We start from the raw sequence: 12,131 nt of genomic DNA, 5'->3' as shown, positions 1-12,131 counted from the left end.
TATTTGAGAAATTTTTTGATGATTGTAGATTGTAATATCTTTTTATCTGAGTTTTGGATGTGTTCAACTCAGCAAGGCTGTGATGAATGGGACTTGAGTTTTGAAAAAAGTTCGCAATTTGAATAACTAAACTCATCTCTTTAATATATGATTTCTTGATCAATCACTTCACTTGCTCAATTCAACATTGTCATTTTTATGAACTGGGTGATTTTATTTCATCTCAATTCTCAACTGAGGTTTATAAAGTAGTTTCTTAACAGAACTAATCTGATTAAGTACATATGATATTCATATCGACTTTCTGACTCAACTTGATCAGCATATGCGCCTGCAGATTGTGATCCCATCACCCAATGGAACTTGAGAAATTTCAACGTTTGTGTCAGCAGAAACCAATTTGTTAAACTCAATTGCGCACAGCCTCCACTTCCTTTTGGCCTCTGGAACATCCTCTTCAGGCCAAGCAACTGTTCCTCCCCAGAGTGTGTTATCATACATGAGTATCCCACCAACCTTGATCAGTTTCATTAGCCTTTGATGGTAGTTCCAATAGTTGTTCTTGTCCGCATCAACAAAAGCAAAGTCGAAACTGCCTTCCTTCTCTGGCTGCAGTACAACATACACTAAGCATCACCAATCTTTCAATACTCGAAGTTGAAAAGAAAACAAATAGAGTCAAATACAAAGTAGCAATTTTTTCTCTGCTTACATCTTCTAAGAGTTTGTTGAGAAAAGGCAGAGCTTGGGACTCAACGAAGTCAATTTTGTGTTCCACACCGGCTTTTTTTATAACTGGCAAGCCTATTTCGTATGTTTTTCGGTTGATGTCTATGGCTGTAATCTGCATTCATGAATTATAAACTATAAAGCATAAATTTTTTGTTGTTGTTATATCAGTTGAATTGGATAGATATATGGACCAAGTTACCAACCTTGCCATCATCAGGAATTGTAAGAGCTGTGAGGAGAAGAGAGTAGCCAGTAAAAACTCCAATTTCAATTGCTTTTTTTGGGTTCACCAGTTTCAAGAGAAAGGTCATTAGCTGACCTGCATCAGGTGCAGTCCCCATGAAAGCCCTGCACAAGAAAGAATGGTTGGACCATAAGATGGTTCTAAAGAAAACATGTTTAAATGTTGTAATTTTACAGTTTTGCTGCACCTTCATTTTTGAAATCTAGAGACTTACATTGGGTGGTTTGCAGTAGCAATTCTCAGTTCCTTGAGAGCATTTGGTTCTCTTGGGTACACACTAGTCTTCAGTATGTACTGCCATTTCAATTGGAACAGGCAGTTTTATTGTTAATATCATGCATATTGACAAGTATATTCAAATTAGGCAGACTCTATATGCAGAGTTACCTCATGTAACTCCTGGCTCTGCAACACAGTTGGGTTTTTCGTGCTCACTGGCATTCTTGTATTTTCCATTGCCTCCAATGCACAATAATTCTGAAAATCCTCCTGCATAAAGCAATTTTAGAATAGTACTTGAGGCAACCATGAGATTAATGAAAGTAAAAGAAAACCACCAAATATAATTTTCGCATGGTTGCAAATTGATATGGTCATTACTCTGATCCAGAGATAAACCCAAAATGTGTCTGGATTGAAGTTCTGAATAGATACTAACAACACTAAACTTACGAGGCTTTTGTCTCACCTTTGAGCTTGTTACATTTTTACTTTTTCCTTTTTATAAGCTCTTGTAAGTTGGTTTTGCCTCACAAGCTTTTTGTTTAAACTTTTTATTTATTTATTACTATTACTTGGTTACGTAAAGCAGTTTTCACCCTAGCTTGTCTCAGTTGGGACCTCACAAGCTTTAGGCCTTCCCCAACCCTGGTTGTAGGCCCCAAAATGTGTAAAACTCATCTTTAGCTGTGGGCCTGAAAAAAAAATTAGGCCAAATTTTGAGGGCCATATTTAGCTCTCCAAAATATTAATTTTTTAAAGTATAGTAATTGATGCACTTTCAAGAAGGTTCTAACTATTAAAAAAAAAGTAACGGCTAGCTGACGTTAGTGCGTCTTTAATAGCAACCCTTAGACATATGTCTGTTAATTTCTAGTTGCACGAACTGATCTCATGATCACGCCCACATGTGATTCTTCCTCTTGTTAGGTAGCATATGCGATGGGCCCACAAAATAAATTTAGCCTGTCAAAATGACTAGATGTCTAAATGCGGCCCTCAAAATTCCGCCTAATTTTTTTTTTTTGGAATATGAAAACAAGCCACACAACACCATAAATGAAAACAAGCCACACAACAACAGAATAGTGGAATATATGAATGTTGTACCATAGTTTTTTTCAAAATAATAAAATATGATAGGCCCTAAAATATAGCCATGCTTGACTAGGGATGGAAAAATTTAGCCCTACATTATTTTTTAGCCACAACTTTAACATGGCCAAAACAAACCAACCATCTTGGTGAGATATATAAGCAGTAATGTAATTGGCAGATATGATCCTTATAGCATAGTCTCGGATATTCTCATAAAATTTAAAACAAAGAGAAACGGAAAAATGTTTTATTACGTAACAACTCTTACAAATGGTAACCTCATCATATTTGCAATATAATGGTCTAAAAATGAAAAAATAAAAAATAAACGACTCAATTTTGACACGGTTACATATACCATCAACCCTTACTTGAAAATCATAAAAAATTCAAGGACGTCAAAGAATAGCAAACCTTTTGTGATAATCACATCAAAATGTATCCTATATTACTATGTGCAAATACCTATATCTATTGTCGACTCTGCCGGAGGGCCATAAACTTGGCAATTATTGCATCGGAGTCGGGAAGCTTTGGGTGGACATGAGAAGCTTTCTCCTTTGGTGCACTCTCCACTGTAGGACCTGATGATTTTGGAGTTTCAGTGCTCCGTGCTGTTGCAATCTTTGGAGAAAGACTGGATGATTGCTCCCTTGGAAATGACTTTGAAGTCTCTACATGCACAGAGGACCTCTTGGATTCTGGTATTGGTTTAGAAGCTGCTTGTTCTACTGGTCTATGCCGCTCCTGACTTCCTTGGCGCATTGAACTCTTCGTCTGGGACAAGGGCCTTTGTAGAGTTTCAGTGGCATAAGAGGGGTTTCCGTATGACTTTGAAGTCTCTATGGTTGAGGACCTCTTGGATTCTGCAATTGGTTTAGGAGCTGCTTCTTCTGCTGGTCTATGCCACTCCTGACTTCCTGGGCGTTCTGAGCCCTTGGTTTGGGATGATGGCTTTGGTAGAGTTTCAGTGGCATAGGAACTCCTTGAAGAGGGGTTTCGATATGACTTTGAAGTCTCTACAGGAGAGGACCTCTTGGAATCTGGAATTGGTTTAGGAGTTGCTTCCTCTGCTGGTATATGCCACTCCTGACTTCCTGGGCGTTCTGAGCTCTTGGTCTGGGACAAGGGCTTTGGTACAGTTTCTGTGGCATAGGAACTTCGTGAAGAGGGGTTTCCATATGAATTTGAAGTCTCTACGGGTGAGGACCTCTTGGATTCTGGAATTGGTTTTGGAGCTGCTTCTTCTGCCGGTCTATGCCACTCCTGACTACCTGGGCGTTCTGAGCTCTTGGTCTGGGACAAGGGCTTTGGTACAGTTTCAGTGGCATAGGAACTCCTTGAAGAGGAGTTTCTGTATGACTTTGAAGTCTCTACAGGCGAGGACCTCTGGGATTCTGGTATTGGTTCAGGAGCTGCTTGTTCTGCGGGTCTATTCCACTCCCGACTCCCTGAGCGCTCTGAGCTCTTGGTATGGGATGAGGACTTTGGTAGAGTTTCAGTGGCATAGGAACTCCTTGAAGAGACTTTTCTATATTCTGAAGTCCTTGACACATCAGAAACAACTGCTGTCTTTGAGCTAGAACTTCTAACAGAATTTGAAGAAGAGGGCTGTGTCCTTCTAGATAGTTTAGCACTTGGACGGGCATTGCTAGTGGAAATCTTTGTGTGAAGATCTTCCTCACCTTCGCTATCCTCTGAATCAAAGAAACCAAATGTGGATTTTGAGCTTGCCTTTGCTTCAGATCCCAATTTTTTATTGAATGGGTCTTTACCACTGCTAACAATTCCATGTGACAGTTCATCCCCTGAAGAATCATCATCGGGAGCAATATATGAGACTTGGGTTCTTCGGCTCCGTTCCTTAATCAGTTTTGTGCTCCCTTGCAGATTATTTGGCTCTTGACTAGAAGCACCAGAAACGATGGAAGTCCTGACTTTCGGAGAATGGGAAGGTTGCTCAATCTTAGTATCCTCAGTGACTTGTTTGACAAACAAAGAGTTTCCTGATGGTTTCCTGGTAAACGGTGGATGCTTATACCCCTTATTCCGCAGGCCACCTGTCAAAGTCCCATAGTTCAACTCATTGTCAGTGTCGCTTACACAACTACACCCCTCTGAAACCTCACTATCTTTCACAGTTTGAGGCAACTGTAGTGTTTGAAAATCGTCCTTAACATTTGAGTCTAATCCAGATTTCATTAGCCCTCGAGATGGCTCACCAGTAGGCAATTCATCATAATCAAACTTTTCCTCCGAGGCAGTGCTATTTTCAACTCCTTGGCTTCTCTCAGGCTGTACATCAACGGAGTTCAAATTAAGAGATGAAGGCAGTAACCATGACTTTTGATTAGAACCCAAATTTAACTCCTCCGAAGATGAAGATCCAAATGACCTATGTCTTGCACTACGGCTCTGTGCAGAAGAAAATTTAGAAACTGTGCTCTGGGAAAGCTTAGACTTGTCTACCTCCTCTTCACTGTCTGAACTTGGGCCATCTGAAGCATCAAAAGCAACAGGCAACAAGTCATTTGGTTCTGAAGAAGCCACAGAACCTGTCAAGTTTTCTGAAAAAACAGGAGGGGAGTGCTGCGTCAATGAAGAACTTAATTGTGAAGTGGACTTAAATTGTACTTCATCAGTCTGATGTTTGGAGCTCCAATCATTTAAATGAGCTGAAGAAGAAAATGAGTTTCTATCGGGAGAAGGAAAATAAAAACTAGATTCTTGGCCCTTGAAGTCCTCCACATCAAATTTATATTTATCATCATCTGAACCAGAGTCATCAAAAACCAAAGCAGCATTTCCATAAGAATTCATTTGCTTTGTGCTCTGATAGATATTAGCATCACCAACAAAAGAATCCTCACCCAGGCCAGTGGAAACATTTACGTGATCATTACTTGAATTTCTTGAATGAGACCTGGCAGATTGTTCTCCAGTCCTCATATCTCCCGAATAAGAAATATGATCATTCCCTCTCAAAACATCCTCCTGATCATCACTACCAAAACTTGAATTAGATTGGGAGGCAGGCCTACTAGATTTCTCTTCAGATCTCATATCGCCAAAATAAGAAATATTATCAGGTTTCTTTGCAGTTTGCATCTCACTCAAATACACATCAATGTTGCTGGACTGTCTCTTCGTACTCACTTCACCTATAGAATTAGATTGGGAGGAACGCCAGCTAGATTTCTCTTCTGATCCCATATCACCAAAATAAGAAACATGATCAGATTCCCTTCCAGTTTGCATCTCACTATCATACACATCAATGTTGCTGGACTGTCTCTTCGTACTCACTTCACCTATAGAATTAGATTGGTAGGGACGCCTGCTAGATTTCTCTTCCGATCCCATATCGCCAAAATAAGAAACATTATCAGATTCCCTTCCAGTTTGCATCTCACTAGCATACACATCAATGTTGCTGGACTGTCTCTTAGTACTCACTTCACCTATAGAATTAGATTGGGAGGAATGCCTGCTAGATTTCTCTTCCGATCCCATATCGCCAAAATAAGAAACATTATCAGATTCCCTTCCAGTTTGCATCTCACTAGCATACACATCAGTGTTGCTGGACTGTCTCTTTGTACTCATTTCACCTATAGAGTCACGTTTCTCAGGTTCAGATGACTTCCTTTGAGGATATCGATCTGCCATTTGGTGACTATTCAGTGAAGGATCATTGTTAATGGAAGTTCTACTAGATGTTAAAGAAGCTGACTGGCTAAATTTATCCCGTGATTCTGAAGAATGTTGCCTTGAAAGTTCTGCAGCTGCTCTGGCAGCCATGCTTGCCATTTCTGCTGATTCAGCAGCTGCCTGCGCTGCAGAGGCAGCATCCTTAAAGTTCATGTTCCAATTCTGCCTACCCGTTGAAGAAGTATTTCCGTCCGCATGAAATGAATGCCTATTTTCCGTCCCATCAGTTCTATTTCCTGTATATAATATCCAATTAAGAATGAGACAAAAGAGAAATTCAAAATAACACTAGTAAATACTAAAACTTAATAAATCACCACCTCCCAGTGACTATTGATGTACCTGAAGATCTCACTTCTGGATGAAATGTGTCAGATGCGGTTGCTTTGTTGGAAGAAACATTTGAAGAAGCAGAATCCCGGAAGCGAGGTGAAGATCTTGCACTCTGCTGATTAAAGTTCATGGATACATCATGATTCTCATAACTTTGAGGTGGAACCTGAACATTAGAAGGTTCCTTGACATCATGATTAGGTGGAGGTGGGCCACGCGGAGGTTCCACATGAATTTTACTGGCCGAGCCAAAAGTATTTGGTCCATTCTGCGCAAATGTCACAAAATTCCTTTTTGCCTTAAACAATGAAATGTAATACGACCCAGATGAATCTATAGTTTTATGTTATCTATGAAATATCAAGCAACGAATGAACCACGCTAGAGCTGAACCAATCTTACCAGCAGGTCCTCCGGAGGCTTGGACTCTTTCTCTTCAAATGATTCAGGATCCCATTTGACGTTATGTTCCTCTGCAATTGCAGCCAAGATTTTCATCTTCGTAGGGCCGTCAGGTGATTTGGCAGATAATTTCTCCACTAACTGAGACAATAACATTCAAAAAAATATATCAATAAAACTAATCTGCTGACTTTTGACAGAATACATCCAGCCATCTCCAATGGGACCCATTTAGTTTCCATGTTAAAACTATCCGCGGATATTGAACAGGTATATGAACATACCATACGATTTACACCACAATCTGGGCGCAATTCAACAGCTCCAGAGATAAACTCCTTTCCATATTTAGCAGTGAAATGCTTGCGAACATCCATGAGTTCTGGTATGTCTGCACATCTTGGAGATGCAAATACTACACTAGTAATTGCTTCCTTCAGATCAATGGGGCAGTTTCTGTAACATATTAAACAAATCAACACAACCCAAGCGCTTTTAAAGCAAGAATTGAAAAATACAATATTGAAAGGAGTATAACCATATCGCTTATTCTATGATGATAAAGTAAAAAAACCAGACAGTAAAATATTCTAAACTCCAAATCCTTAGTTACAGAAACACAGAAATACCGGTAGCTTTATGAATCTTAAAATGAGCACTTAACTGACGAGTAACAAAGTATTGCTAAATTTAAACACAAAAGCACATGCATGAACAAAGATGACAAAACTATTGGATTTACATACTTTTGTGACTCGATCATAGGCAAGCGTGCTGCAATAAGTTCGCAATATATCTCAATAAGTTCATATGCTGCCTTCGTCTTCTCTTCCCTGAGGACATGTTCAACCTGAGATACAGGATGCACGTAAAAGTCATAAAAAAAAGTGTATGTTATCACACTGGAAATTCCAACAAGTAGAGGCTGCTACTAAGATCACTCATCAAATAAAAACACCTAGGGCGAGAAGTTTCGTTTCTTCTATATTACTCTTTGGCCTTTCATGGGTGCACCACAGCTGAAATTGGCAAAACTGTGGGTTCCTTGCCCATTAAAACCATTTCAGACGACATATTAAGAGAATAAAACATATCAATGCCTTCCTAAAATGCATATTGATGATAGAGCAGGTCCTCCAAATTAAATGAAATAGGACCAAATCCATGAAGAAGCATAGTGTGTACGTACTATACATCTCTGGTTATAATAGAACATAAAACAAAAAACAAAACTTGATTGCAAAAGCAGAGTTGTTGAAGGATCAAAGACAAACCCGAATTCTAGCAGTCCGTTCCTGGCCAGTCTCAAGTAATTGGGCCAATTCCCTTTTTATCTGCTTCACTTGTGCATCTTTCTTGTTCTTCAATAGCTTTATCCGAGAAACCGCAAGCTTTAACGACGTTTTGCTGCATCGACACCAATCAAACCCGCCAAATTCATCAATAAAACAGTAAAATTCCAATACATAACACAAATTTGCGGTAACAAAAACTTGAAACTCCGCAGCAGCAGAGTCAACCACGCAGGAATCATTGTACAAGTACAAAGCTCTGTTTCAAATTTTCTATCTTCTCCTATGATTCTCGGAAACCAAACAGGCCGCTAATAATATTTATAAATTTAGAAAGAAAAAAAAACGAGAAAAATTACCATTTGGCTGGCTTGAAGCTCCTGTGAAGCATGGTGAATTCAGAATTGAGATTCTTCAAAACCAAAGCTTTGAACTTTCGAAGTTATATGATCTGATTAATTTTCCTAGGCGCCCAAGAAACCCAGATGGCGTATTGAATCGGGTGAAGCGTGTGATAATATAATAATGGAAGTTTCTGATTGTGGAATTTAGTAAAAGCAAAAGAAGGATCTTACAGAGGAAGGCGCATGGATATTGAAATTTCGTGGAAAAGGAAAACGAAGACTTTCGCCTTCTTCTAAATCACACGGAAAGGAAACGAGTGATTAAGTTTAGGTGTGGAAGGGTGCAGGAAACAAACAATGAGAGGCTAACCTTGTAGCCTTTGTATGTTTGACTAACTTTGTTTTCTTTTTCTTTTTTCTTTTTTTCTTTTTTTTTTTCCTTCTTTTTTTAAGTTTCTACTACTTTGTCCTGTGAATAAAATAATCCAAAATGTGTTGTCCTGTTCTTTTTATTTTTTTGGGAGTAAAGTCTCTTGTCATGTTCTTTCCTTCTCTTTTTGTGTCTGATATTCTTCTCTTAAATTGTCTTTTTATTTTATAAATAAAATTTATATTCTTTTTCTTTGAGGTTTGGGAAAAGGGTATTCGTTGATTTCAAACCGTTAAAATTCAGCAAATATGCATACACCAATTAGATTAGATTCCTAATTGTCAATTCAATCCAATTTGATCAAAGCTAGGATCTAAGAGATTGGATTGGATAATCGATTTTAATAACGGAAAATAGCCATTTATATAAAATAGTTATCATTAAATTTAACACACATTAGATTGGATGAAGCAATTAGATTGGATTGGATTCTCCCTAGTAAATTTGTCATATGATTTGAACAGTTTTGAGATTTTAAGATTCAATTCAATTCACCAAATTATTAAATTATAAAATACTACGGTAGTATTATCATGTGGTACATCTTGTATTCATGTTATAATATAGGTGGAAGGCATGATTTATTTCTCTCTTTTAGGGAATAGTATCAATAAATATTTACTTATATTATAACATGTGTACAAGATGTATTATATGACCGTACTACCGTAGTATTCTATAATCACTTGTATTTCTGGATTCCAAATCGTTAAAATTCAACAAATATGCATCCACCAAGTTAGATTAGATTGCTGATTTTCAATTCAATCCAATTTGATCAAAGTGATCCATGATTTGGATTGGAAAACGGATCACACATTAGAGTATTTTCATAATATTTTTTAATTCTCATATAAGATCAAAGTAGCATGAAGCAATTAGATTGGATTGGATTTTCGAGATTTTAAGATTCAATTCAATTCACCGAATCGAATCAAAATTGAATTAGATCGGTTTAAGCCAATTGAATTTGGATTATTAACACCCCTTAGTTTTGGAAGACAAAATCATAATAGATGGAGTTGATATCTTATTGTTTTATTTTAAGCCGGTCATTTTAGTCTTTAGATATATTAATTGAAAATCCCTGAGTTTAATGATATCTTAGAAGAAATTTTTCTTTTAAAAAAGTACATATGATGTAGACACCGGTGTAAGACAAGTATTACAAACCATAAAGTTTTGATTTGAGGCGCACAAAAGTTGAAAAGGAGGTGCATGTGCAGCCCACGCTAAAAATGAGTATTCATTCATGTGCACCGACAGATCATCCCCAAATATTATAAATCCAGTTACTGCTGCTCACGTCTTGAATTTGTCCTCAAATACTCACAAAGGTTGCAGAATCTTAATCCAAATGGTTGTAAAATATAGTTAAAGATGCCAAAAACATCAATCATTTGATGTGCAGAAAACAAAGAGCTAGAACATAAAATAACATAATTTTTAAATTTTTTTTTTTTCATGTATGGAGAGGTTGTAATGATCGGAATTTTCCGGTTTTTTAGGTTATTTTTAATTATTATTCATGCGAAAAATTAGTTAAATCGAAAATTGTTTAGCCATTTGATTATCCGGATAATTTTGACATCGTCAACATAAAATATATCTCAACATCTTAAAGGGTAGTTGACCCACCACCAACATAAATTGCCTAACTTCCAACGTGAAACTAACAAATTGTGAATTTAATGAGCAGTTGTCTTGTTCTTTTGTTAATGTCATGCAACTGATGAAAAGAAAAAAGTTGAAAAGGAATATGCTATCTTAGAGGCACATGGTGACAAGGACCACTTTGAAAACATAGTTTTCAGGACTCTGCATACATATGAAAACCTTTTCCTTAGGATTTTCCAAATACACAAATCCTAAGGAAAAGGTGTTCACATGTGCAGCAATATATAGTTCAACCTTCAAATCCAACATCCCCACCTTTATTTTCTTCTCTCTTTATGCAGCTGTTAAACTTCTCATGGAATTTGACATTGGTCATAATCTCAAGTCCATGATGTTTCTGGAAAAGTTATTGTTTCTGAGCTTCAACTTCTAACAGGATTTGAAGAAACCGATTTGGCTCTCCTAGAAAATTTAGTGATCAGATGAGCAATGCTGGGGCAAATCTGTCTGGGAACATCTTCCTCAGCCTCACTATCATCTGAATCAAAGTAATGAAAAGAGGAACTTGTGCTCACCTTTATTTCGCAGCTCCATTTCTGGCTGCATGGTTCTTTTTTCCGGCAGCTACCATTTGCAGGTGAGAGTTCATTTACTGAAGAATCATCATCAGAAGTTATATATATGACTGAGGTTCTGGTGGACCGCTCCTTGTTTAGTTTACTGAAGAATCATCAACAAGAGTACTAGAAACGAAACAAGTTATGTCTGCTGAAGATCATGGAGATTGCTTGAACTTCGTATAGCCGCGCCGCTATACAAAGGTTTCTTTGAAAACAATTAGTATCGCCGGGCGGCTATACTCGGGTTTTAAACCTTTTCCAAATAAATAGTATAGCCGCGGCGACTGTTTTTTATACTCGCTGTAAATAGTATAGCCGAACGGCTATACCCGGTTTTTTGCATTTTTTTCCCACAAATCGTATAGCCGTCCGGCTATACTCTGTTTTAAAAAAAAATTCCAAAAATAGTATAGCCATGGGGTATACTATTTTTGACACGCGGACTCCTAATCGCCAGGTGGGCGACTCTTTTTTTTTTTTTTGGGTTTTATAAATAGTATAGCCGCACGGCTATAATAAGTTTTTAATTGTTTTCCAAAAATAGTATAGCCGTCCGGCTATACTCTGATTTTAAAATTTATTTTCCAAAAGTAGTATCGCCGCGCGGCATAATATTCTTGTTGACACGCGGTCTCCTTATCACAGGCTGACCCTTTTTTTTTTACAAAATAGTATAGCCGCTCGGCTATACTCGCTTTTCAAAAGTTTTCCAAGAAATAGTATAGCCGTCCGGCGCTACTTTGTTTTCAAAAATACTGTTCCAAAAACAGTATAGCCACACGCGGGCTCCTAATCGCCAGGTGGGCCGACTCTTTTTTTTTGGGTTTTATAAATAGTATAGCCGCCCGGCTATACTCGTATTTACTTAAATTGTACTTCGTCACTCCTTTGTTCAGAGCTCCAAGCATTTAAATTATCCGAAGGAATTGAGGATGAATTTCCACCGGGAGAAGAAAATTTTAAACTAAATTATTGTCCCTTGTAGTCCTCCAACACATCAAATTCACAGTTATGGTCATCTGAACTGAACCAGAGTCGTCAAAAATCACAGCTGCATTTCCATAAGAATTCATTCCTTCTGTGCTTTGA

At 37.8% G+C, this 12,131-nt stretch overlaps 2 protein-coding genes across 5 annotated transcripts; both read right to left on the bottom strand.

Moving 5' to 3' along the window:
• LOC109946237 (probable caffeoyl-CoA O-methyltransferase At4g26220) lies at window positions 194-1,685 on the bottom strand. Of its 4 annotated transcripts, none has more exons than XM_020568748.1 (6): window positions 1,665-1,685; window positions 1,364-1,465; window positions 1,191-1,270; window positions 936-1,080; window positions 713-844; window positions 194-609 (listed from the first exon to the last, which is right to left on the bottom strand). In XM_020568748.1, exons 2-6 carry the CDS (start codon window positions 1,430-1,432, stop codon window positions 319-321), a joined length of 717 nt encoding a protein of 238 aa, XP_020424337.1. In that variant the 5' UTR covers window positions 1,433-1,465; window positions 1,665-1,685; the 3' UTR covers window positions 194-318. The 4 variants fall into 4 exon arrangements, with proteins under 4 accessions (XP_020424337.1, XP_020424335.1, XP_020424338.1 ...); XM_020568746.1 differs by lacking the exon at window positions 1,665-1,685 and adding an exon at window positions 1,577-1,652; XM_020568749.1 differs by lacking the exon at window positions 1,665-1,685 and adding an exon at window positions 1,577-1,652 and having other exon boundaries at window positions 1,364-1,453.
• Window positions 2,512-8,989, bottom strand: LOC18770926. The gene is made up of 7 exons (XM_020568744.1): window positions 8,391-8,989; window positions 8,014-8,146; window positions 7,486-7,589; window positions 7,024-7,195; window positions 6,740-6,880; window positions 6,347-6,605; window positions 2,512-6,240 (listed from the first exon to the last, which is right to left on the bottom strand). The coding sequence occupies exons 1-7, from the start codon at window positions 8,420-8,422 to the stop codon at window positions 2,765-2,767; spliced, it is 4,317 nt and encodes a 1,438-aa protein (XP_020424333.1). The 5' UTR covers window positions 8,423-8,989; the 3' UTR covers window positions 2,512-2,764.

The sequence above is a fragment of the Prunus persica genome, chromosome G7, assembly GCF_000346465.2.
Source record: "Prunus persica cultivar Lovell chromosome G7, Prunus_persica_NCBIv2, whole genome shotgun sequence".
Lineage (NCBI taxonomy): Eukaryota > Viridiplantae > Streptophyta > Magnoliopsida > Rosales > Rosaceae > Prunus > Prunus persica.
Note: the sequence above shows the minus strand (reverse complement) of the source record. Positions and strands in the feature narration are given on the sequence as shown.